Source organism: Perca fluviatilis, chromosome 23 (genome assembly GCF_010015445.1).
Source record: "Perca fluviatilis chromosome 23, GENO_Pfluv_1.0, whole genome shotgun sequence".
Taxonomy (NCBI): Eukaryota; Metazoa; Chordata; class Actinopteri; order Perciformes; family Percidae; genus Perca; species Perca fluviatilis.
The window spans coordinates 16,058,583-16,086,343 of record NC_053134.1 but is presented as its reverse complement, the minus strand read 5'-3'; the positions used below and the strand labels follow the sequence as shown (position 1 = coordinate 16,086,343).

The 27,761-nt window shown below is 41.8% G+C and overlaps 1 protein-coding gene across 9 annotated transcripts in view; it reads left to right on the top strand.

Moving 5' to 3' along the window:
- Nucleotides 1-26,835, top strand: part of foxp2 (forkhead box P2) — a 105,397-nt gene extending 78,562 nt beyond the window's left edge. For 3 of the 9 annotated variants that reach the window (XM_039791328.1, XM_039791329.1, XM_039791332.1), the window contains 10 exons: nucleotides 752-856; nucleotides 7,088-7,175; nucleotides 8,931-9,014; nucleotides 12,669-12,879; nucleotides 13,955-14,058; nucleotides 14,216-14,317; nucleotides 16,827-16,948; nucleotides 17,250-17,319; nucleotides 18,263-18,588; nucleotides 19,925-22,474. In XM_039791328.1, the coding sequence (XP_039647262.1) occupies nucleotides 752-856; nucleotides 7,088-7,175; nucleotides 8,931-9,014; nucleotides 12,669-12,879; nucleotides 13,955-14,058; nucleotides 14,216-14,317; nucleotides 16,827-16,948; nucleotides 17,250-17,319; nucleotides 18,263-18,588; nucleotides 19,925-20,072 (1,360 nt within the window). In that variant the 3' untranslated portion in view covers nucleotides 20,073-22,474. Of the gene's footprint in view, nucleotides 1-751; nucleotides 857-7,087; nucleotides 7,176-8,930; nucleotides 9,015-12,668; nucleotides 12,880-13,954; nucleotides 14,059-14,215; nucleotides 14,318-16,826; nucleotides 16,949-17,249; nucleotides 17,320-18,262; nucleotides 18,589-19,924; nucleotides 22,476-23,038 lie in introns of those variants that run through there. The other 6 variants (XM_039791335.1, XM_039791334.1, XM_039791330.1 and 3 more) reach the window with 5 other exon arrangements.
- Nucleotides 26,836-27,761: the final 926 nt, after the last annotated feature.

The following is a 27,761-nucleotide window of genomic DNA, read 5'->3' as shown; positions in this document are numbered from 1 at the left end:
CACACACATACTGTACGCAACCCACTCTCATTCACATTTTCACACACAGACGGACACACACACCAGTGCCAAGCCTAAAGGTTAAACTGTCATCTTTAATAGGATGTGCTGTCTAGGCAGGGTCGTAACTTATTTGGGTGCCATTTGAAAAACGCCAGAGCACCCCTGCCCCCATTGTCCTCAAAGAACATAAGTTACACAGAGTATTAATCTCCTGATGAAAATTATATGGCTGTCTGGATTTTTTATGTTTACTTGAAAGCGTCCACCCCTCCTCCCCATAATGGCTTTACAAGATGGGATGGTGGCTGTGGTGGAGACGAAGCTACAGCTCACTATAGGTTTCCTTTGGGGATGACGGCTCACACATTAGTCTAAACTGTCTCTAATATAGTTTGATATTGTAATTGTTTAGAGTGATTGGAGATGAATAGTTAAGTACATATGATAGCACGCTGAATTATTCCTCGCATCTGGGTTTTCAAAGGTTTCCTGTTTTAGTCGTCCTCGGTTTGTTTCTCTTTCACTCTGTCTCTCCTTTTTAGCCCTGGTTATTGAACGATTCAACTGAGCCGACATGTTTTGACCCCTTTCTTGCTAATTTGGAACCTGGCATGCACAAACCTCCTCAGTCCTTTGCGGATTGTGTGACGAACTCGATGCTACCCTCCCCTTATTACTCTTCCGACCTCCCTCCCTGGTCTTCTTTTTGCTTTCTTGTTTGCTTATTTTCTCTCCTGTCTTTTTCTAGTTCACTACATGAAGAAAGTGGAGGGACCCACCCCCTGTATGGCCACGGCGTGTGTAAGTGGCCCGGATGTGAGAACATCTGCGAGGACTATGGACAGTTTTTGAAGTAAGAGCACACTGCAATGATGTCGATGTTATCCCAGAGATGATGTCTGCTCACCTCTCCCTCTTAACACCATGTGGGATGTTGTGTGTCTGTACTAGAAGCTAATTTCTATTTTATTGTGAAAGACACAAAAGTTATCCCCTACACCACAGCACCTCCTTTCTGTGGGTACAGATGGGCCTAACAAAAAGAAAACATCACTGCTTTTCAAAGAGCGCATTTTGACCTTCCAAACAGCCAGTTGACAGGGTTCAGCTCTAGCAGCGCAGATCCATAACAAATCTCCTTCCTGGTGTGGAAGGGCCTGATAGGTTTGTGAAAAAGCATCAAAAGCTAATGGCAACTCGCACGGCCGCACACTTACCTCCACAACAAAGGCCCCTATTCACTGTTGTCATGGTGCAGGCGCCAGAGTGAATTAACTCTCCATGCTCCATCAACAATTTAGTTAATTAGCTCATTTGTAATTGGCCGGCTTTGTTGCCAGGATGTTAGTGGGGGGACATCAAAGGAAGAAGGTGTTTGCAGCACTGCCGATTACAGGTTATCACATTGCCACTCACCGAGAGTCTCTCTCTCTCTCTCTCTCTCTTTCTCTCTCTCTCTCTCTCTCTCTCTCTCTCTCTCTCTCTCTTTCTCACTATCACTCTTTCCCTGGCTCCCTGCTCTCACAGAGAAGAAAAGAAAGGGAAAGCTTTAATTTGAATATTCTAATTAGATTTGTAATTAACTGTGAAATAACGATCTGGCGAGTGTTTTTCACGTGCTGTAAATGTCCATGTGAATTCGCATAAACTATTGAAACCGGGACATTGTTCCGGCGTATTTTCCAAATTATGCGTTTCTCTACAGTGGTGTCTGTATTAAGTTGCAGAAAGCTGAAAAATGTACGGATACAAGAAACTAGTCCACCCATGGGGGAGCTGCTGTAGGATTTAGGTCAGATGTTTGGTAATTCTGCAGCAGCTTGTGAATTAAAGCTAAAAGGTGTATCTGTGAAATGAAATGACTAATAAAAGGAGTGTTTACCAGTCTTTGAAAGAGGCAGCCAGACATGACATTAAGCTGCATTTTCACACTCTATCAACACATACAATGCACTCAAAGGAACCGCAATTGACAGCGATGGATTTAAATGAATCAGAGGTGAATACATATTCCAACCTTTGCCTGACAAGTGTGTTTGCTTATCCCCTGTGGAAAATGTGCCACATGCATGTCAATGTCAATATCAGTTTTCTACAGCGCACATAGCACATCCATAGGCATCAGCTAGTATAATTTTAGAAGCCGTGTAAATGAAAAGTTGCTGTGTGCAATGCGTTTTCCAACCTGGACTACATGTGCACAAGTCCAGGTAGAGGAGTTTGCCTTCCAGCTTGGGAACAAAAGTGTGTGTGAGGAAGCAAGCCTGTATCAGATTAGCAGGTTTTCTGATATCTTGTCCTATCACCTCAGTACACTTACTTAAAGAAGACACCAGTCTATCCCTCTGCACTGTACGCTCTGTTCACACGCAAACAAAACCTAAGTCTGTGTGCTCTAAGGATACTGTGGAAGGTAGCTTAGCTCGGTTATTTAGGCGAGGGACACAGATACACTGTATAAAGCCATGTGCCTGTGAATCCGGTAAGCTGGTAAGCTAATGCAAAAGGATGCACGGTTGTAAAGACAAACTGAGAGAGCGAGAAAGACAGAAGGAGAGAAAACTGTTAAATTTCAAGCTTTAAAGCGAGAGCACAGGTTGGCAGACGGTTTTGTAAGAACACTTGCCAGAACATTGGCTGCTACAAAACAGAACAGTTTCTTGGTTCAGCTCCCCCCCCCTTCCACCGATCCCTGCAAGTCAGAGGCTGGCTCTATACTGTAACCCAGCCAGCATATGAAAACAGGCACCAACAAAGAAGGCAGACTCGTCATCAGAACAAAGATGGCTGCTCGGTGGCGTGCCTCAGAGCAGTGATTGTTGGTGTCAGAGGGAGTCTTTTTATGTTTCCGGAGATGCCAGTTGGCTACAAACACGATGCGCACATGCACACACACACACACACACACACACACACACAGGCACAGTTTAAACGGGGTTACATAAAGCAGGTGTCAGATTTAGATGACAGCTTAGATGTTGGTAGTTGGGAGTAGGTTACGTGTGCGGGGCGGAGGGAGGGGGGTACACAAGTCAAGCTGGCGTCTCATAGCTCGCTGTAGGAGCTCAGCTCAGCGGTGGTGACACGTTTAGTCATCTATTGTTTTGTTGCTTGAAGAAACTTGTCAAGATCAGCATTTAATAGCTCTTCAGTGTGCTTTTAAGTGTTCTCACCTGGAAAAGGTAGCCGCGAGGTGGCTGGCACCCTGAATTAGCTCTCTGAAGTTCAAAATGAAATAATATTGCTTGGGAATGTGTGTGTGTGTGTGTGTGTGTGTGTGTGTGTGTGTGTGTGTGTGTGTGTGTGTGTGTGTGTGTGTGTGTGTGTGTGTGTGTGTGTGTGTGTGTGTGTGTGTGTGTGTGTGTGTGTGTGTGTGTGTGTGTGTGTGTGTGTGTGTGTGTCCGTCCACATTTGATCATTTGCATAGCTGTATGAAGCCATGCATGTAAAAAACCTGCTACTTTACATACTGCAGCTTTTGTATAGACCACACTTTTCATTGAAATCACTCCTGATTTCATGCTTCTCCCAACCAAAATAAACAAACTTGATTATTATCCAGTTTGATGTTTCTTCTCCAATGTATACATGTCTTGTCCCCCCTCTTTTGGCCTTTCACCTTATATATCAATATCATCCCACCTCAATAAGATAAAGTCTTATCTACAGATAAACACACACACACACACACACACACACACACATTTAACTCTTCCACTCTCTGTTACCCTCCTGCTCTCCTTATTACTGGCAGGAAGGCAGGCTCCATGTTAAAATGGCAAGCTCAGCCACCAACGTCAACGTTGGTGTCTGTAACCCACTGCTAATTAAACCCACAAGGCAGCAGCCAAGTGTCTTTGTCTCTATGTAATGTACACACACACACACACATACACACACTAGTGGAGGCAGGCAGGCAGGCCGGCCCCTGGCCCCTGGATAGCTGAGCTCCCCTCTACCCCTCCACATGTCTGCTGCACTGTGACAAGACCTTTAAAACAGAGGGCATTACTTATGTACCACCACCAGTGTGTGCGTGTGCGTGCGTGTGTGTGTGTGTGTGCGTGTGTGTATATGCACTTGTTTATGCGTGCCAGTAAGTGTACAATGTGTGTGTTCTCTTTGTATATGTATACGTGTGTGTGTGTGTGTGTGTGTGTGTGTGTGTGTGTGTGTGTGTGTGTGTGTGTGTGTGTGTGTGTGTGTGTGTGTGTGTGTGTATATTAGTTTGACTGAAATGGTATTGGTGTGTGTAACATGTACAGTAGACAGTTAGGGGACCGAACTTGCTGTTCTCTGCTGGGCCTTTGAAGCCCTTGATAATATACACAGACAATTAGCAGAAGTGTATCATCCATATATGCCGGCTTGAGTAGATTTATTATTGGGCCCTTAGTGGACGTTGATGGCCTATACATATTCATATACACAGCTGTGGGAAAAACCTTTGAGATGTTTTGTTACCTTCTCTTTAAGAGAAGAAAGAAACTGCAGCATCCATTAAAAAAAAAAAGAAATCTTTATCTAGGGATAAAAAAAAAAAACTTCTCTCCACCCCCCCCCCAACCGTCTGTTTATCACTCTCTTTGTCTCTTTATTTGCTGTTATTTGCTCTGACTTCTCTACCTTTGCTAGATCTCCATCCTTTCTTCCCTTTTTTCGCATGGCCTTCATCACACGAGTAATTCTCTCAAGGCAGAAATCAGTGTTCCTCTAAAATGAGGTATGAACACTAAACATAAACAGTAGCCAGTTAGGCCAGACAGTGAGACATGTATCCTCCACTTCTAGGTTTAAAAATATTACACCTGGATGCTACAGTTAAGGTGTGTCAGTCTGACTCTTTCTTAGTTTCAGTTTATCCATTAACACCTACAAATTATTAAGATTTATAATTACAAGCAACCAAAAGGCAGAAAGGATCAGAGCTACAGCATAATTACAGTATAGAAAAAAACAACATACTAAAGAGAAGGGCAGGAGGGAGATAATATAAGAGATGAGATAGATGGGATTTGTATGTAATTAGAGAAAACATCTCAGTATATAAGGTGTTCTTTCATTATTGTTTTCTGTCTGCTAGTCTGTGTCCCCTCCTTATTTGTTGTCTTTGTGTGGCATTATTAACACACAGTAGGACATGCTTCCATTTAAATATTTCATAAATGCATGTAGTAATCTGACTGTAATCGCCTTGCTAACTGGCCAGTGAAAGTAACTGGCTGGAGGACAGTCGAGAGGCCTTGACACAAATACACGTAAACACAAAAACACACACACACACAAACATTGACAAAATAGAAGAAAAACAAGCTGCTTGTCAATGAGAGGCTAACTTAATAAAGATCCCTCTCCCCTCTTTTTTTGTAATGAGGTATCTTCAGGGACAGCGAGTAGCCCGCTCAGTGCTTTTGAAGCAGCTGTAATTCATGACACACGCCATACATCAAGTGCATAAGATAGCATTATGGGCAGTGAAATGAAAAGGGTATTTGCAACATTAGTTCCCTCATCCTGCGAGGGACGTGATTAAATGATTAATGTAATGCCCCCCTTTTGCATGCGCATTCTGAAACAGCAATTAGGCACAGGGCTGGAGAAATCCACCAGTTCGTCCCTCCCCTCTCCGCCACTATCCCTCATCCATCCCACTCCCCACCTCTCCTTTTTTAATGCTACCTCATTCCTGATTTATAATGAAAAAATTCTGAGCATTAGACCTGAAATGGTTACAAAAGTATAAGCAGGGATGAGATGGAATGGTTTTAAATGTGTGTAATTGAAAGGTACAGAGCTACTGTGATTACAAATGTTCTATTCAGCTTTTGATTGGCAGGCCAAGACAAGCCGGCTCAGTGAGTTCTTGTTTTGCACATTGCAGATAAACAAGAAGTTGGGGGTTTAGAAGAGAGAGAGAGAGAGAGAGAGAGAGAGAGAGAGAGTGTGTGTGCACACTTTTTGTGTGCCACTCAGTGTTTGTGCAAGTTCATGATAATGTAAGCGAGTGTGTGTGTGTGTGTGTTTTTAGATAAAGCAAAAGCCAGAGAAAGATTTTGTACTCCCTCTAATGCACTGGAGGCAGCGCTGTAAATGATCATTGAAGGGTCTGCAAGCTAACCTATAATTACTGGAGATAAAGTGGCAGCTCTGGCATTTCATAAGCATGCCTCCTCAAAGCTTGCTTTGTGAGTTTGTCACCAATGATCATTTAGATAGAGGCTCATTACCCAGCATCACAACACTTTAGAAACCCCTTTTTGCCCCGTATTTGTGTGTGTGTGTGTGTGTGTGTGTGTGTGTGTGTGTGTGTGTGTGTGTGTGTGTGTGTGTGTGTGTGTGTGTGTGTGTGTGTGTGTGTGTGTGTGTGTGTGTGTGCGTGTGTGTGTGCATATGTGTGCATATGTGTGCTTTACCAGGAATAAAGGTCTATCTTAATGGCGAGGTTCTTTTGTGCCCCACAGACGAAATCCAATCAAGACAAAAACCCTCATTGACTGTTATGGCTGTCTGGCTGCCTTTTTCTTCTAATGAGGCGAACACACCAGATACATTTAATATGTCTGCTGCTGGATAATGCACCTTCAGTTGGAAGAGCTGCTTTTGTGTGTCAAATGTTGCTGGTGTTAAATTGTATGTATTGTTTTCGGTAAACGAAGGAGACAAAGCCCTTCTGCTGGGCTGGCATCTTTTATTCTCTGTAGAAAGCAGCGCTCAGGGTGGTACTGAAGTTAGCCATCGGAACTGGCACAGGCCTATTGTCATGTTAAACATGGCACCACACACCATCATGTTACTTCTAATTACCTCATTTCAGAGTGGAACAATGGTCCCTAACATTATCCTATAGATAATTGTCATAGTATAGAAATATTATCATTAAAACAAAACAGTGGTGAAGTTGATACTGTAATTATCATCCTCTACAATTTTGATCATGGTGAAAATGAATAGAATTTGAATTCTGCTTGCTTTGACACCAATTTTAAAGTTGGCATGTAACATATTTCTCTCTCTCTCTCTCTCTCTCTCTCTCTCTCTCTCTCTCTCTCTCTCTTTCTCTTTCTGTCCCTCCCTCCACCTCCAGGCACCTAAACAGTGAACATGCCCTGGATGATCGGAGCACAGCCCAGTGTAGAGTCCAAATGCAAGTCGTACAGCAGCTGGAAATACAAGTAAGTTTTCTGTCAAGTAATACAGATCAAAAACACACCTCAGTGGAGAGTTGGAAAAAAACTATATGTATTTTTAAATTTTTACCATTGTCACATTCTACTAAAGTGAACTCATTTCTCATTTAAAGTCACTTATCATCCAGTCAAAACACATTTTTTGAAAGTTATGTGAGTGAGAGAAAGGCCATACTGTGGGCTGCTTAATACTTTCAGACAAGCAGGACCTGCTGAATTCAACAAAGCCACTAAACAAAGGAATCCTCAGGCCTTACAACGAAAGCCATTATGGCTGTTTTAATTGAATTAAGCGTGTGCTTTATTTTCTCTGCTTTATTTTTTTTTTCTCTCTTTCGCTTTCCAATTAATAGCAAGCGCATCTCTCTCGGTCTGCTGTGTTAATTAACTGCACTTTGCACCTGAAGAAAGCTCAAAAGGAGGGAACTATTTTCAGTAGGTGGAGCATGACCTTATTAAGAAGTCATGCTGCCTAGATAATGAGAGCGCTGATTGAGTGACATTATTACTCAGCACTGCCAACAACCGCTGCTCTTCCTTTAGAAACAAATAGATATGCATGTTTTAAACTAAGCTCAAACAAAGTGTCAGCTGGAAATATTTCAGTCTGCCAGTTGAAACCAGGCCACCATGCTTTGCATGATAGCATATTTTGGGTCAGATATAAAGGTTATTACTAAAATGGGATATATACTCTACTACTTACATAGAGATCCAACTGTAACTTGTGTTCTCTCCCTCCCTTGCTCTCTACCAGAGTGCTAAGGCCTGCCTGAAGCCAAGTATTTCTTCCCACACATACATTTTTAGGCATCTGGTCTTAAAACTAAAGCAATTCTGTTTGCTTGTAAAAAAAAAAAAAAAGAAAAAAAAAGAAATGGAAGGATTTATGTTCTTTATTTCATTTTATTTCATTTTCTGTTTTGTTTTTCATTGAAACACAAAGCTGTTGAAGCTTGTGCTTTACAGTGTGACCAATTACAGCGATGCACTTGTGTTGTCTGTCTCTTCTCTTCTCTCCCTTTTCTTTCATTCCTTACTCCCACCATCCCTTTATCCTTTTTTTTTTTTTTTTCTACAAGAGCCGTCACTAGTAATGAGGCCCAGTTCTGTGTATGTGTTCACCTCTGTGTGTGTGCACACCTACTTGCTTGTCTGTGTGTGTGTGTGTGTGTGTGTGTGTGTGTGTGTTTTAAGAGTGTGGGGTGGGGGTGTTGCGTTTTCACATGGTCCAGTCCCTGTCACTCCCTGTGAATTAGATTGATGATAGGCGATGGCTGGGGCCACTAACTGGACCGGGGAGGCGGGGCCGCCTGGCACCCTGTTTGGAAGACCCCTTCACCTCTCAGCAGCTGCTGGCTGCGCTCCATCCCCCTAACAGTGTCCACAGGACTTTGAGCAGACACTCAGGACCACCTAATTTATGGCCCAACTAGCTTGTTACTGTCAGAGTCTCGCTGACCTAAATCTTGCTATTGACAAAAAGATGAAATGCCATTTGTTTTGCCTGACCTGTCTGCACCCTCTCCTTGCCCCAGTCTCTCTAATTCTCCTTACATCACCAGCAGAACTGTTGTCTCTTTCTCGCTTGGTTTATATGAGACCTTCTCTTTCTTCTCACTCTACCACCCCAATCTTATGTCTCATACTCTTTATTCTCATGTCTATTCCTCTCCTCTTTTTTCCTCTCCTCTAATCGACTCAAATGTACTCTCTCCTTCTCTTCTCTTCTCTTAACAGCTATCTAAAGAACGTGAGCGTCTTCAGGCGATGATGGCCCACTTGCACATGCGGCCCTCGGAACCCAAGTCATCTCCCAAACCAGTGAGTGCATATTGCTCTGGCTACCGTAAACAGACTGTAAAAGAGGCCCCCACACAGAAAATGAACAGTTTAACCACCCGGCAGTTGTGCCGAGTGAGTGACAGAAGATGAAAGGGGGGAATGGGATTTGTAATACCTAGTTATATCTGTTTCTTATCAGGTATTGTGCGGCGTGAGAGGACAATAGAGTTTGGAAGTGTATTAGATGGCAGAGCGGTGAAGTCCTTGGCTAAAATGCAGGGTCATTTCTTTGTGATAGATATAATAGCCAAAACAACCTGTTGGCTGCTGATGACTGTTTGGCTCGGTGGCCCAAACAGCACTCAAAAATGAAATGAGAGAGGAGAAGATCTGTCATTTTAACAACAAACACCTGAAAATTACAGCTGAGTGGTGAAGACGGTGTGATGTTGACATAAATACCCGCAGTGCTGCTGAAAGTGGTTACAGAGAAAAAAGTATCCAAAATTGTGAAAGGGGTCATAGAAGAAAGAAAATCATGTCATTCTGTATATTCTTTCTCTTGCCTTTTACTTTTAGATTGAATGATTATAAATGCATTCCTCCCATCCAGCATTTGAATGTAATATTCAACACTATTTCTTTCCAGTTTTAGCCGTTTTGAAACATTTGAGAGCAAAACATTGTTAGCGTGTTTCTGCTGCTTAGTAAGTGCCTACTTTCAATAGAATAATTTTCCTCATCACCTCTCATCATAGAATGTAGATAATCACAAGATAGCATAATTATCCCATAATTCCATCAGGAATCAAACTCCCTTTTTATTATTCAATCTCTCTCTCTCTCTCTCTCTCCCTCCCTCCCTCCCTCTCTTTCTTTCTCTCTCTCTCTCTCTCTCTCTCTCTCTCTCTCTCTCTCTCTGTAGCTTTTTTTTTAATCTTCAAAACTCCAGCAGCTTGGTTCCATCTTGTCCAATAAAGAATTTGCAGCCTATAATCCATGCCTGAAAATGAATGAATGATGCTAATGAAGTATTGCATTACATAAAGCACACATGAAAGAGCAGCTAATTGCATTTGATGGTGGGGGCAATTCAGACAGAATTCTTAAACGAACAGTTAAGTCCTCAGTTTTAAGGCCCCCCCGGTTTTTTAAGGGGAGGTAAGATGAAGCTTTGGCGCGGGAGAAGTGTGTGTGTGTGTGTGTGTGTGTGTGTGTGTGTGTGTGTGTGTGTGTGTGTGTGTGTGTGTGTGTGTGTGTGTGTGTGTGTGTGTGTGTGTGTGGCGAAAGTGTATAGACATAACAAAAGAGAGATGGTTGGTGGATTACAAATGGCAGCATGGATTTGTGCCCAGCAGAATCACAGGTGCAGGATAGAAACAGCCGAGACATTTGATAAATGTGAGTAGTCTGTGTTAGCCTATCAGGGCTGGGAATAAGTCTTATTTTTTCATTAGTGAAGCCCAGGAACAACCAATGGCAGACGAATACAAGACACCGGTGCACTGTCTCCAATATGACCCCATTTATTCTCTGAATCACACTTCATTAAATGCTACCTTTTGGCCATGCCATGGATGGATGAGAATCAAAGTTAGCAAGGCTGCAAGTTCTGAATAATAAGATCTCTCTCTCTCTCTCTCTCTCTCTCTCTCTCTCTCTCTCTCTCTCTCTCTACCTTGAGTGTGTATTCAGATGAGCGAGAGGTGACAAAGTGCTCACTACTCCATCCGTTTGACTGTAATCAATTCTATTTTGCAAAAGAAATGGGATTGCATGCCTGCAAACATGTCACGCTTGTTGCTGTGTCTCATAGGTGAAGAGGCGGCAAAAAGGACAGGAAATGATGTTTTAACATTATAAATATACATGCCCATACGCACACACAAGGGCATTTTTTTCTGAAATTAGTTTGCATATTTTGAGGTGTTTTCTGCCATTTGGTATGTGAGTGTTTATCAAATTCCCCTTTGAGGAAAATGCTGTTGGTATTTCACAGTTCAGTGTCTGGTTTAGGTGTGTATTGCAGGGAGTGAACAATCATATTACACACATGCACTGTCATGACCTCAACGACTGAATTAAATGGCAATTTCCATTTACTTCATGAAATTAATTAATATTAGTGGTCAAATATGTGGTGTGTGTCTGTCAAATAGAACAGAAAACATAGTTAACAGAAAAAGATTTGCTAAAAACAATGCCCAGTACATGGCTTTAATAATTGTTTTAGGTAGATATTTCTGAGAATTGGCTGTGTTTAGTCAATCAGACCTGTTGATATGTAGATGTAAAGTATAAACTTTCCATAACCCCCCAACTCTCATCCTCTGTACTCATCCGAGGCCTGTATATGCAGCCAGCCCTTGTCCCAGCACGTCACTGTAGCAGCTCATTACAGCTAAGTGGGCATATAATTATCATCTGAAAACCCCTACATCCACCAGAGTATCTCAAACTTGACATTTTATCGTATTTATCAACACGTGCCACAAATGACCGCTGATACCTTCTCCTCAGCCTTCGCTCCTCCATCTCTCAGTGCCTTTGGCCCCCCATTCCCTTCCTTCTTTTAAGTCGGTTTTAATTCAAACTCTCGCATCAAATGCATTCCACTTGTAGACTCACAATTAAGGCAATTTGGTTTGAATATGTAACGATGTCATTACCATTCTAACTAAATTAGCGCAGAGACTAAAAGGTCAGTTAGGAATTTTCCAGTCGGTTAGAGCCTCTCACATGAGATTTGGGAAGCAAACGCAATAGTGGTGGTAAAGCCAGACGATTTGCAAGCACAGTTGGCATTTGTGCCAGAGGTGACTAACACTCTCTGGTCCCTAATGAAGGAGTGGAGGAGACAAAAACAGATGGAATGTGAGTGTGTCTGGTTATACTTCCTAATGCGCTGGGAGTCTCACAGAAATAGGAGGGATAAATCAACTATAACTGTAAAAATGGCTTCCAGTTGTGTTGTTGATTATATTTCATCAGATTGATCAGTATTAGTCTTGTATGAATAGGCAATCAACTGGGTTTATCTAGCAGGGCTGTTACTCTCTCTCTCTCTCAGTGCACAATCCACTCACTGGTTCTACTTGTAATAGCAAGAGTTTTGGCTGTGATGTTGCTGCCAATATGTATTACAACAGGGCCACAGTAGTAACTTAGGTTCACCCTTTCATACCGAAGTGGAACATAATGTCATGAGTTTGGGGTTGTGGTTCTGGACCAGGGTCGAGTAAACCCCTGTAGCCTAATTCACACCAACAGCGAACAAGGTTTTTACTCGCTCATTGTTTCAGTGTGAAAGGATTATTGGTGGTTGTAGTGGGGCGAGATAGAGAGGAGGGAGGGAGTGATAAATAGAGAGATAAAGAGCGATGGGGCCGGGATAACACCGAGGCTGATCGTTGGATAATCTTGAACAGCATGCTCTAATTAGAATTCTTATGATACAATTTGGTGGTTGTAATTAGTGGAGATGGGCTGGCTCCTCTCCACGAGCCTTGTTAGTGGAAACACAGCTGTGTTAGAGAGGAAGAGAGCAGACACTCGGCTCTGTCAGAGAAACCACAAAATAATGCCTTCCCTTCTCTCTCTCTCTCCCTCTATCCCTCCCTACCTCCCTCTGCCTGCTGCTTGTATCTGTTTCTTTCCCACTCTCCACCCGCGCTCTGTCCTCCTCCACCCCAGCTCAACTTGGTCTCCAGTGTCACCATGTCCAAGAACTTGCCCTCAACATCGCCTCCCAACTTACCTCAGACACCAACCACGCCCACAGCACCTATCACACCCATGGCTGCCATGCCCCAGGTGCCATCAGTACTGGGAGGAGCAAACGTCCCCAGTATGGGAGCCATGCGCAGACGCCACTCGGACAAATACTCCATGCCTCTGTCGTCAGGTAGGACCAACTACTCAGCGCTGAACACGACACAGATACACAAATGTGTTCAGTCAGCGCTGACAATTCACTTTCAAGCAAATCTGTTCACATTATGTTTGATTACGTGTGAATCCCTAGAAAAAGGCTACATAAAAGTCTTTTGTAGATTTTTGTATTCCGAGGAAATTCACCGAATTGCTTGAGTAAAATGTGAATTGAGCCTGACACACACATACACACACACGCTGATACATTAAGACATTGGGGTATGAGGATTATCTTAGCTTACATTCTGATTCCATTTCTGAATTGCGTCCTTCATTTGACTTAAAATTCAAGTCAGAATTTGTCGACTTGAACCCAAAAATGTTGAATGAATGAACTTCTTTTCAAATTTAACAACATTATAGTGTTGAATTAGCAAATTATATGTTCCCCTCAACACTGCACTATTAATAGTACTCAACCCATAATGGTGTTTTTATAAACACACATAGTTAGCATGTGAATACATACACACACACACACACACACACGTACACTGACATAAATAAACACACACAACCACAGAGGCGTGTTGGTCTTGCCAAAGTGAGACGTCTGGTGGGTTTATAAAAGCAAGCCTGTGTTTAATCACTCTATATGTAAATAGACAAGAACTTCCTCTGTGCATTAATATTACATGAATGTTAATTAAGTTCAAATAATGGTGAAAAAAATACAATATTTATTACATTAAGACATTCCATGTATTAAGCTTTGCATTTTAAACGGTCCGTCTTTGATGTTTATATTTACTCTCTCTGTGTTTAGTGTGAAGACACATAAATTATTCAACTTCACCCTAACTAACTACACGGATCTCATTTTATGGATGTATTAGTGTTTAAGATCTCTCACGAGAGAGATTAATTAAAAATGCATTTTGTTAGACATAGGAAATGCTGATTTGATGTGCCCAATCTAACCCCCCCCCCACCCCACCCTTCTCTTTCTCTCCCCTTCTCCCCTTTCTCTCTCCCCCCTTTTTAATTTGATGAAACCTTGAGTAAATGCAATACCTAAAGGAATTAAAATTTACCAATTATTTCAGGTGGTGACACAGTATTTATTTTTCCAGAGATTGCCCCAAACTACGAGTTTTATAAGAACGCAGATGTCAGACCGCCATTTACTTATGCAACCCTCATAAGACAGGTGAGTGGGAAATAAATTAACTTTGCCTGATTAGATTCAAATTAATTGCTGCATGAATCATGGCAGCTCTCGCAATGTGTGTGTGTGTGTGTGTGTGTGTGTGTTTCAGTTACGTGGTCTCGTTAGTAAACCATTATTTGATGTCATCTCATTTCAGGCTATCATGGACTCTGCCGACATGCAGTTAACGCTTAATGAAATCTACAGCTGGTTCACACGCACGTTCGCCTACTTCAGACGCAATGCTGCGACTTGGAAGGTAACCTTGATGAACCCTCAGCCCCCACGCAACCCTCCATCTCCACCTTGCTGTGCCCTTTCACTCCTCTTGCCATTAAGACCACACCTTCCTCTCTCTAGGCAAAAAACTAAACCTTAAGAAAGCGTTGATTTTTACCCAGCACCGAGCGATTAGTACTCCTCTCCATTTCTCTTAAATAGAGCCCATTCTTCTTCTTATTTATTTTATCCTCCATTCCGCCTTTCCTGTTTGGAAATGACAGCTAAAGGAATTATTCTGCCTCAGATATCGTTTTCTAATTCGGTGCAATTAATAGCGGAGGCTTGGCGTAGAGAGGAGAGGGCTGTGATGCACTAATTATACAGCAGCCACTCCATCATCAGCACCTTTTGTTAAGAGAGACACCCCACCTCCTACTCCTGAAACCACCATCTCTCGCACATCATTGGTTAATTAGGAAGAAAGATGTCGGTTTGCCTGTTAACCAGCTCTCAGCTGTGTGAAGCAGGAAGGCCAAAGATGCATGGTCACAGAAACTCACATGTACACAAACACATACTGTAATCTGTGTCCAAGAGAGGGGTTAAAGGTGTGTTCATGGGGAATTAAAGCAGGGAGGAAAGTGAGAATTGGCCTGTCATGGAGGGAGCACTCTTTATTTACCCATACAAAAGGGCCCATTTGTATATCTGTCCCGACTACTTTATTGTCCTGTCTGCCTCCACAAAGATGGTAAAAAATGTCTTTCTGGCAGCACATGTTTTAACCACAAGTGTGTCTGCCTGCTGATAAAGAAAGCCTCTCTGAGCGTCAGTGTTTTATCCCGTGGCCCCTGCACGTCATTCGTTAGCCGCCTTTGCCTTTGTGGCTGCACAGAGGACTGGAGGGAAAACTCAACCAGCCGCTCATCAGTATGCAAGACATGGCGCAGCACTAGATTTAGCAAAGTGAATTAATTTGGATTTGGGATGCAAATGAGCACATGGGCGTGTGATCACCAATTCAGGAGGGCGCGCAAAAAGATCGGTGCCCTTTTTCTAGTTTGTTAGGTACAGTGCGCGCCATGTTTTGCTGTGTAATAATGTTATGACACGATGTGTTCTCAGAGGTATTGTGGCTGTTTGCAGCACAAAACAACAACACAGCCACATGCATATGTACCATTGTAAATGCTTTTTTTCTTTCTCGGTTTCCTGAAAAAAAAGCTTCTCTGTTCCTGTGATACAAAAGCAATGATATCACAATGACATTAGAAATATCTAGTCTCCCAGCCCGCATAATAACCAAGGTGATCTATTCACATCTACAGCTCCACAATTCCCTTTGTAAGCATTAGTGGGATGATCAGCGATGGGCTTGTCATTTGATTAACAGAGAGAATTTGTTTTTTTAAAGAAGAGAAGAAAGAAAAAATGAAAGGTAGTTTAATATCTTAGCTTCTTCTCATCAGCTCAAAAGAGGGATCAGCCCCCCCCCACCAAACACACACACACACACACTTTCCTCTCTCTCTTCTTCTCTCACCCAGAAGCTTATTAGTTCTTACTATATAGCATGCATAATAAAACTGCTCATTTGCTCATTAATATTAAAATTATCATATTCAGAGCCATGGGCATTAAGATCAATCAAATCCTGGGATTTTCAGGTCAGATGCGAGATCTGCTTATGAGTTTTTTTTTTTTCTTTCTTTCTTTTTTTTTAATCCATTTTTCCTGGAGAAAGAGCAGTACACACCAAGCTAAGGGAGATGATAAATATGAGAGGCAGAGATATTAAAGCCAAGGTTATTATTTGTAGAGTCTGATCCTGATGTTTTAATTATGGTCATATGGTCATATTAATATAAAAGGGCTTTTTTTCTTGTGTGGTTTTCCTTCTTTTGTAATTAATGAAAACACCTTACTGGTTTATTGTATGAAAGATATGTCCTGTTTCAATTTAAATAAAGCTTTGATAATACATTTGAGAGACGATTGTGTCATGTAAGCGTGTATTCGACACCCGATGTGACACTACATGGAGAATATTTGGACATATAGATGTCAGATACAGTTCACCTTAATCCTACTTATTCTTGCATGCTCACACACTCTCTTAAACACACACATACACACACTGACACAGGGGCCTCCTGATGACTGTCTTTTTTTCTTGCAATACTGTCATCTTTAAAGCGACGTGTCCATTAAGAGAAATGCTTTTCTGGAGCAGAAAGGGTTACTGACATCACCATTATCAAGGCCGGCATTACCACTTCTGTCACCACCATAAGCCATTCGCTATGCTGATTACCTCCTTTTAGCCTACTTACTCTGATTGATATGTACTGTGTGCAGGACTTGTAAGAGCATTCGCTCTCACTCAATTTTTACTAATTAAATCAATGGTGCGTGAATGTTAAGAATTTCTTCAAAATGCAAGAAAAATCAATTTCCAAGCCATCGTTTTTTTTCTTGATGCTTAATGAATGAATATGATTCGTTTTACCTCATCCCTCTGACCTGTGTGCCACGTCTCTCTGCAGAACGCTGTTCGCCACAACCTCAGTCTGCACAAGTGCTTTGTGCGTGTGGAGAACGTGAAGGGGGCGGTGTGGACCGTAGATGAGATGGAGTACCAGAAACGCAGGTCGCAGAAGATCACAGGGTACAAATTCTTTCACCTCTGCTCACATCTAGATCTAAAGGTCGATGACATCTAGGGGATCAGAGAGCCCAAATTCTGTCTTCTCTTCTTCTCAAACGCACCTCTCTTTGTCTCCCTTTTTACGGCAATTTCTTACTGTCGCTTTAATAATACCCACTGTATAGGCTTCCTGCTATGCAATTTGTTCTTTAGTTACTAGTAGTTGATATATTTTCTGTTTAAATTGACAACATTATTATGTAAGTTACAGCATGAACTAATGTCTTTTTTGTTTGTTTGTTTGTTTGTTTCCTTCATGTAGAAGCCCATCACTTGTCAAGAACCTGCCCTCCAGTCTTGGCTATGGAAGTGCACTAAACGCCAGCTTACAGGTATGAACCAAAAGCCTCGGAGAACCCCTGACTCACCAGCTGCCTGTTTATTTGACTGACAGGCAGGACTACTGCCTGTCTGATTGTCCAATTGAGTGACTGCATGGTCGTCGTGAACAATAGAGCTCCACATTAGTACGCACACACATAAGAGCAGGCAAGTTTTTTTTCTTACTCAGGCTTCTGCCTCTTTCTCTGCTTGTGTATTTCTGTATCTCTTCTCTCACACCTTCCTCTCTCTCATCTTTCTCCTTCTCCCTCTCTTTCCTGAACACCGTCAGACTCAGAAGGCCACCCTGTGGTCGAAACAGGAAGCAACTCTCCCTCTTTCTTTTTGTTCTTTTTCCCTCCTTTCAGCTGTGGCAGCCACCCCAGATTGATAGTGGCATGTGCAAATGCAAGGGCACGTGCATTAATATTTATCTAAGCTGTCATAAATGATTTGGCTTCATAGTGTATGCCGGCGAGGTGCTCATGGCAAAAACTTTAAAAATTTAATCACTGTATATAACTTTAATGCGCAGCAGGCGAAAGTGTCAGGAGTTTTTATTATTTTGATATAAGTTTTGGGCGACTTTTTTTTAATAGCCACACCACACAAGGGCATATGAACGGCAGCTGGGGGGAGGTAGTTGTCAGCAAAGTGTCACGGGAAAAAAAAGCCTGCAACAGAATAAAAAACTTTAGCATGAGACAACTGTGTTTTGATAATTACTATGTTAAATCTTATCATTCTCTCACCTGCCACATTTACCTCTTGTATTAAGCTTCCCCTCTCTCCTTCCATACACCTTACCTGCCTCCTTCCCGTTACACTCTTGAACTCTTCTACCCGTTTTGACATGATTATGCCCTCATACGCTTCCTCCATCTTCATTCACCCCTTAATGTAATACTCCAACCTTCCTCAACGTGTCTTTCTCCTTTTGCCTCTGTCCTGCAGGCTGCCCTGGCAGAGACCTCCCTGCCTTTGCTGGGGACCCCCGGCCTCATGACCAGCGGCTCCACGATGGGAGGCAGCTGCCACGGCCTCCTCGGTGGAGACCCGTCCATCCTGACGGGCGGAAGTCCGCCTGGGCTGTTGGGAGCGAGTCCACCCGGACTTTTGGGCGGGAGTCCACCAGGACTGATGGGTGGCAGCCCCCCAGGTAGGCTGAGCGGCAGCCCCCCCACCCTGTTGCATTCCGCCCATGAGGGTCTCAACGGCTCACTCGACCATCTGGACACCAACGGACACGGCAGCCCCCGATACTCCCCACCAGTACACATGTGAGTTCCTACAGATTACCCCTGCGACATATACTGCATATATGTGTGTAGTACTGTATGCATTGCTGCTACACACAAGCATGAATGCACACTTACATGATAATTAGGGCTCATTATTTTTATTTTTGTTTATTTATTTTATCTTTTGAATATAATTTGTGGGTCTTAATTTGATTATAATGAAAAATGACAAAAAATGACAACAAAGTTGTCCAACGAAAATAAGAATGTTAACCAACAAAGTGAACCCCTTAACACAGACCCCCTTCCTGCTCACTCACTGCAGTATTTGAGAAATAATTGTATCATACACAGACTCACACATCTCACATTTTTATGAGTACCTAGCCGAGAATACGAGCACATGTTCAAACCCCCCCCCCCCACCTCCACTCCCACACTGAATTCACTCGCTGTCCTTATGCCCTTTGTTAGTTTAATTGCCTGATATTTAACCCACAGTACCACTATGTTCTTCAGTATGCCACGACCCGAGGGCAAGGTTCAGTTTCCAGTATGTATTATATCATAAGTAGACTTCCCCCTCTGTCTCTGCTGTGGTAATTTCAATGGCACTTTGCTAATACCTGAGGTGAGCCTGACGTTTTGATAACAGTTAGTTCTAATTCTATAAATAGGATCTATTACACATTCATCTTTAATTACACCACTGTCTGCGTTATAGGGGTTTGGCTGCTATATTTTAATGCAAGACTGTACCTATTAGTATTGAGCTAGTGTAACATTAATTACTTAAAAAAAAATCTCTCCCTTTCTCATCTCTTTTTAATGGAGCTAAGAGAGAAAGAGTGTTTACATTTTTTTTTATCTCATGTGAGTTTTAGGAATGTCTGAAACATCCTGAGCCAGTGATGTCACACGGGTCTGCGTGAGTGCTCACTGTGGTGAAAGTAGCATGCAGGGAAACACACACACTCTCACAAGGCACATTCTGAAACAAACCGAAACGACACATTCATGATTCTCATCCACTGTCCATCAGAGCTCATGTTGCAAAGTCAGCCGACATTAGCTAACCACTTCTGTAATGGATAAAGGATGCACTCAGGCTCGGTGCCTCTCTCTGAGTGTATCTGTGAGAACAGAACAGTGTTTGCTTAGCCCTACCAGACGTCTATACATTAATCTATTTGGACGTGTTTACCCCTCTCTGAAATGGGGTGTGGAGCAAATCTGCCCAGCTCGAGACAGAATCCCAATGTTACCACTCCTTCAGGTCATTTAACTTTTAGTAACCGGACAGCATTGACTTTCTCTTTTTTTCTTGCTTGCTTGCTTTCTCTTCTCTCTGGCTATGCCTCTTTGACACCAACAGTGAGTGGCTATGGAGGAGGAGATGCATCCATCCATCCCTCTCTGCCTCCCTCCCTGCCTCCATCACCGCCTGCCTTTACACAGCCACGACAGCCTCAAAATGGAAGAAATGTGTTTTCCATGACTGGCTTTTCCAGGATGTTGTTTAAATAATGGAGTGGCTTGTAGCACTAAACTAAATAGTACATCGCCTTAAAGGCCTTTCTCAAGAGAGGACTCCTCAGCACAACCAAGTCAATCCAACAATTAGACAAACCACTCCTTCCCCTCAGCGTCTGAAGGTTAATGCTATCTGCTTAACCGCAAACCAGATCGCCCCAGGCCATGCTGAGTGTGTGCGTGTGTTTGCACTTGTGTGTATGCATGTGCAATACACTTATGCACCCCCTAAGGGCTATGCTTAAAAGAAACAGTACTGTACGCCAGGACAGACTCTGCCACTGTAAATTCAGGGTTTCCAACATGAGCAAATTAGCAACTTCACACAAGAAGAAAATGACCAGAGTATAATATTTATTTCTGGAAACCGTCATGCTGTACCTGAATGAAAGCGGGAAAATAATCTATTTAATATCACTATATTTTTTTCTTGCGCTGTCACATCTAATTGTTTGGTGACCACCCCTCTTTGATGTTAGTTAATGAATCACAATGAGATGTCCCCTCAGTCCTCACCCTGCCTTCGCCTGCCTTTCCTGCCCCACACCACCTCTCCTGTCCCCCAACCTACCATTAGGCCCATGGACTAATGACATTATTTGCATCCCTGACATACCTCTGCATGATTGCTGGTGCTAATCTCCAATTGATGGGAGAGCAGGCATCTCGAGATCACGCACACATACACGCAGAGGACCACATATTTATTTCACTGCAAAGTCCAGCGTTTACTCCTGAGTGACTCAATAATGGCAGCTAGCCATTAAGTACTAAATGGCTCATCCACATGTTTTAATAAAGTGTCAGAAAGCTCAGGCCTGTGAATATGGTCCTGCATATTTTTCATCAAAGCTCACAAACAACTTATGAGCTGTATATCAGAATAACAGAGGAGAAAATTGGTAAGCAATATATACAGATTTAATGCATGGTTTATAATGCACTATATACTGTATGTGGTTGTAAGCAGAGTAGTGTTATTAATGCATTTGTCAACAACTATAATTTCTCCTATGGGCTCCCATAAGTGGAGGCCGGTATGTAAACGGATAATATATGAAAACACAGTTGTAATAACATGACATTTTTATTCATAGAAACGGCAATTATAGACAAATGCTGTACATGTAATAATCACTTATCACTTCCTTATAGTTGGTAAACCTATGTTATAATCTGCTTATAAATGCAAAATAGAGGGCCTTAAAGTAAAGTGTTACCATGTACTTTTATCCTTAATCATTTTGGTGGTGGTTTCAATGTTAGGCTTAAAAAAAAAGCCAATACCCACATTTGAAAAGCTGAAGACAGAGAATGCATTTTTCCTTCAAAGCTGTTGTTGATAAATTGTCTGCATGTAAAGTTTCCCAATGGTTTCAGCACTAGTTAAATTGGATATGAGACCTCTTAGCACTTGTAATTATTTTATTAAAGGACATGAAAGAATTAAAATGAGTAGTCTGATAATACTGCATTTTACAAAACAACAGAAATTAATTCACCTATTAAGAAAGAAAAAAAAAAAAGTCTTTTCATTCAGTAGATTTAGTAGATAGTTTCTGTTTGTGTAACCTCTGGCCGAGGCGTTTCTCTTTTGCCTCTCTCTGCCTCCGTGAATCTGAGGGCCAGAAACAGAACTATTCATCGCTCCGCTTGCGTCCTGCTAAGATCGGCCTCCTCTCTTCATTCCACCACATCAGCATTAATTTACAGTATTTGGCTCTGAATATTAAAGTCATCTGTACCTTTTAAAATTCCTTTCAAATTCAAAGGCCCCCTCCCCCCCCCCCTTCCACTGATGAAGGCAACCCAGGAGAGAGGCTATGAGACGCGTCCTAACGTACCACCACTTGATACGTCTCCCTCTCTCTCCCCTCTCTCCTCTTTCAAAGTCTAGGGGGATTTTCTGATGCATCCGATGTGTCAGAAATAATTAGGTTTTGTCAGATTTATCATCGTGGCACAAACCCCTTTCCCAGACTAGGGCCCCATATCATGTTATGCCTTGTTTGTGTGTGACAGCATTATTATTCTTTTTAGTCGCCCAACACTTTTCTTCTTCCGCCCACTCCTCTGTTGTTCTGAAGGCAGAGGCGTCCGGCTCACTGCTGCTGCTTCCTGCCCAGTGCTTATTGACAGTGGCTAAAGATATTCATCCATTTAGAGTTAAAAACATGTATCATGGTGTCCGAGCAAACTGCCGGGGCTGAAGTTGATTAATGGCAGAACCTAGCTGCCGGTTTTTCCTCTTGAGGAGCGACATGCACATCCCCTGCATATTAACGAGTGGCTGCGCTTTCTATTAACTAGATAAAAAAGCCTCTCCTCTGCCTTTGCTCCAGGGGGCTCAGGGATGAGAAATTCTCCATTATTTATCATGTGGCCTGTTTCCCCACCCCCTTTTTCCTTTTTCATGTATTTCAACCTGGTGTCATCAGTAAACTTTTAAATGCCAAACATGTCTGGAACATCACAGCTTATCAGCCTTACAGGGGCCATGTTTTTCATGCAATTTTCATGCGCTTACTTACAGTAGACGTGAGGCATCATGTCGAATTAGCGTCTCGCAAACAACATGGTTGTTACCCTGACTAGATAATGCATGTAAGGGCTGTTATACGCCTGTTTTTTGATACAGCAAAATGTTTATCTGTGAGCTGAACACCACGTTGTGTATTCCATGTGCAGAAGAGGGAATTAAAGACCAGATACCCTTTCTTTCTTTACTCAATAGTATTTCATAGTGGTAATAATTAGCATTTCTGTATTTTCTTACTGTTTAATTTTGCAGGTCATTTAATAATAATAATATATATCAACTTTATATAAGGCTTTTCTAGGTACAAAATCACCTCATTTCAAATGATGTGCGGGGGTCAAACAAGTGCTATTGGCTGCAGGAATTCACAAAACATAACCAAATCTGACATTTATCGGCAATGTGATTGTGTCACAGGCCACCCATTCACGTGAAGGAGGAGCCACTTAACATGGATGACGATGACTGTCCGATGTCACTGGTGACGACAGCCAATCACAGTCCAGAGCTGGACGATGACCGGGAGCTGGAGGAAGGGAACTTATCGGAAGACCTGGAATGACTAGGATACAGTTTTTGGTCAACGTTTCCCTTCCCCCAGCCGCACTGTTTCTCTCACACAGACCTCCTGCAAAACCAGAAACCACTCCACAGTCCAAGCAACCACAGCTGACTCTCTCTTCTGTCTCTCTCACCACTGGGACTATTTATTGAGCATGCATCCGGAAGGAGACCGGTCCAAAGGAACTCTTCGTTGCAGCCCTTTGGGATCCCCAAACATGACAGGCATGAGATGTCTGATTTAAAAGAATTAACTCTTTGAGACCTATTTCATTAGAGATGGCGTGGCCACATACAGTACAAGGATGATGGACTCATGGATTGGGGGTGGAAACATGAAACAAATGAGCAAATCATGTTCCGTTGAAAGCTAGCGGCCTCATATACTGCCAAAAAGGAAGACGTTTTATGTTTGTGAATAATCCAAGCCCCAGTAGTTGTTAATGTCTAGAGACAATTGCTGGCTCAATTCAAGTTGTTGCTCTGTTATCATTTGCACAGGAGTAGTCTCAGAAATTTGTGTCACTGCCTGTATGTTGCTACTATTATGAAAACCAGTATATAATTTTAGCTTCTTTTATTTTTTTTTTACCATCGTTAATTTCAAAATCTGATTTTAGACACCACCAACTGTATATGCCATTCCCTGAATCACACCAGTAACAGAACTGCGGTTCCAAGACTATTGTTGCAGCTGTCCAGAAAAAAAAGAAAAAAAGTTGGCTTCCAGTCTATTATCTGTTTGTGATTGAAAGTAAAAAAAAAAAAAAAAAAACTGGAAATTAAGTTGGGAGAAAACTAATAGTTTGTATAAAGCACCATTTACAAAACAAATGCATTTCCGCATAATTGCTGTTCTCCTTACCTCCTCGTTCTAAAGCTTTGTCTACCTGCAAACAGTCACAGGCAACAGCTAGAAACCAAAGCCAACACTAGCAATGGCCAATAGCTTATAGACAGAAGCCACCAAACTCCTCTTGGTCCGTCTTCTGTGACTTTAAACTAGTACAAAGAGAAGCTTTTGTTCCGCAAACTACCTTCGAATAACCTCTGGGATTGTTTCATTTAGCCCTATACAAAGATGATCACGAGAAAGAGAGAGGGGGAAATAAATGCTGATTTTGATGTGTAATTTGATAACTCATAGAAGTCCACTTTGGAGATTTTCTGCCAGACGTACTGTAGGTAAAAAGGTGATGTGATATTTGAACTGCAGGCATTTTGTGCTGGTGATTTGACTGGTAGAGAGCAGCTAACTGTAAAAGTGGATCATGACCAAAACAAAACATTTGTGTATTCAATGGAAGTGCAGAACCTTTGTGTTGTTTTGCATATATTTTTTACTTTTTGTTGTGCATTACACATCAGACGTCATTGTTTTGTTTTATTTTCATGATTTTTTTCTAACCTGGTGAATATGTAATGTTCTAAGTGGGACTGTCAAAATAATGTCACGTCTTATTTCCGTGGCGGTTTTGTTCCGAGCCGCGTCGAAACCGAAACTGAAAACATCGCTAACCAAACATGAAAAATATCTAGTGAAGCCAAATAAGTCATAATTTCAAGTTGATATGAAATGGCTTGGTTACCATGTAAAAGCAAATAATAATAGCCATTTCAGAAGAGGATATCTAAGGTGAAAGTTAACCTTTTCTAGGTGATATTTGCTTTAACATCATTGAATACTCATTGTGTGGTTCATAGCTTCTAATTTATATATAGATACAACTGGTGTTAGCACTGATGTACTCTGTATAGGTAACCAGCTTTTTATAACACACTTGGTATTTAACCAGACTAAAGAGAAGTAGTTATTGTGGAGACTACGGCCCATCATTTCCTTCACAGCTAATGTCATCTAGAAAAGTGTTGTTGCTTTAAGGTCATTTCTGTTTTCAGTAAACCAAAGTTACACAAAATTCTGCCTCCTCTTGTATGGGATAAATAAATGCTAAAACAACCACACACACACACCCTGTCAGAGACTAGCATACATGCGCACGAACAGACACACACAGACCCCGAGCTTTTGGTCTGCCAACCTTCTTGTTTCGGTTTAGCTCTCCAGCTGCAAAAAATGTATGCTGTCAAAGAACCGACAAGTTGCTTTGTATTGTGCTGTAACGACCAAAATGGAAACACTGTGCATATGTTGTTTTCAAGTGTGGTGCCAAGCCAAGGAATTGGCTGTAAGAGCTTAAAACACAGACACGTGCAGTACTGTACAAACACGCAGTATGTGAAGTACACACACACACACACCCTAACACACACACACACACAACACACACACACACACACACACACACACCCATGCCAGTTCCACGTCAAGAGGGTACTGGGCCCAGGAACAAAGCTTATCCCTTCAATACTTAGCTGGAGTCAGCAAAATGACTTGAAGACGACGTTCTTAATAATCTTATCACACCAAATAAAAAGGACACTGCGTCTTTCAAAAAAAAAAAAAAAAGAAAGAAAAAAAAGGGTTCTCCCACTCACCCAAAAAGGCTTTCTAAAAGCTTCTACCTCTGCACAAGAAATTCAGAACAATTATGACAGATTGCACGAGTTATTAGAATGCCACAAGAGCTGTTACACTTTACTACGCTTGTCTCATAGGACGTGGCTCAAACCAACGTTTACATTCCCTGCGTCAAGATATGGAAGATTTGCATTGTAATAGGTTGTCCTCAAACATTTGTAGAATGATAATGTATAGATTACCTGTAAGGGAATATTGTGTTTTAAAAATGCATGTCTAAAAATCATTTGGTGGACTGGAAACAAGAACCAATAAAAAGAATATAATAAAAATCATCGGGACGATGGCCTAAATGTACGTACAATGCATAGGAGTGCGTTACCTCAGATATACTGTTTTGGGAGGGATAAAACCTGTCAGCCACAGAATGCATATTACCTGTAGATTTGCATGGGTTTTGTATAAATTAAGTAAAAAAAAAAAATGTCTAAAATAGTTGCTTGCACATAATACCAGAAAGACCTCCAGAACTGCGATCTGCTCCTCCACTAGATTTTAGGATTGTCTGGATTTTCTGGGTTGATTTTGTCTGTATTTTGATAACTGTGCATACTTATGTAAAAAAATGTTGGTGGACCCATAAATTTACCAGACTTTTTTCTAAGAGGAAAAAAAATCTCAGTGTTTCTTTTCTGACTTACCTGAATTTTTACTGTTTCTCTCTCATTGCTCGCTAAGAATAGCAAACCTGCTTTTTCTGCATCTGCTTTGCGTAGCTGTAAGGCTTAACCTAATGTGTGTATTTATTGCTTGTACCTCTGTGCATACTTTATGAAGCATTATGTCTGGCAGTTGAGTCATGTATCCTTTCTACTGCTATCCTTCTCTAATAATTGGGAATATGATCCCCCTATGTATACAGTAAATTGGGACTGTAGCAAACATATGTTTATGTAATTGGTGAAAACTTTTCTTTGTTTTCATTTCCTTTTGATCGAGATTCAACTACTTTTTTTGATACTTTTCATTACTGTGTACTGTGTCCATACGTTAAAGGTTCTCTGACATTAGAAGGTCATGGTTGAGAATTGTAACAGACGTTATTATTTTCTGTATTCATGGCATTTCACTGCTGAATAAAATAAAGGACCAAAACTTGGAAATTTGAAAAGCAACTGTCTACGTCCAGCATCAGAGAGTACATTTTTTCCCTCCACTGTTACACATATATCTTTAATTCTACAAAGGCACTGCCATGAAAATTGAGCACGCTTTTAACGTTTCAGGAGCTGCTTCTTCAGAGATGTGAAGGAAGGGCTTGGAAAAAAAACAAAAAAAACAATTAAAGTTTAATGTATATGTTACAAGGCTTTGTTCTAGCTTCCAGCACCTAGAGCCTTGTTTAGACGAGCGGGACAGGGCACTGCATTGCCCACCCCTCTGGACCTGTAATGGGTTTAGCCTTTGTGTGATTCAAGCCCACTGCTTTCATGTACCACAAGCTTGTCCCAGTACTGCTGTGTACATTTGAAAGGCTTTTGTAAGAAGTGACTTACCCAACTATAGGCTCCATTTCTTGGCAACATGCTGAAAAAGTGGTTTTGGCACAAACCACATTGTGAAGTCTATCTGAAAAAAAATATGTGCCTTATTACCATCGAGGTTCTGCATCATGTAGAGAAAACAAAGATGTGAAATTTCATCCATTTTCCATCCATCTTCAAGACAGCAGTTTCCTCCTGACACTTCAAAAGAAAAAGAAAAAACACGCCTTTTAGCCTTTCGATTGATGGATGTTGACTGATAAAACGCTATGACAGGCCCGTGTGGCTAAATCAACTCCAGCAGGCCTATCACACCTTGTCGGTCATGGAGCAGCCACACACTGACACCCTCATTGAGATTCAAACTGAATCTACCATGACCAATAGGTTGCCCATTAGCTCGTCTGTATGCCGAGAGCCTTCTACACGTTCCAAAGGGTGCTCTGGGACATCGTGGGACCCTTTGAATCATGTCCGCTGGTCATTTAATCGTAACGCTGATGCATGTTCTTTTTCCTTACCATATGATGTCCCATGAGAGGTCAGAACAACA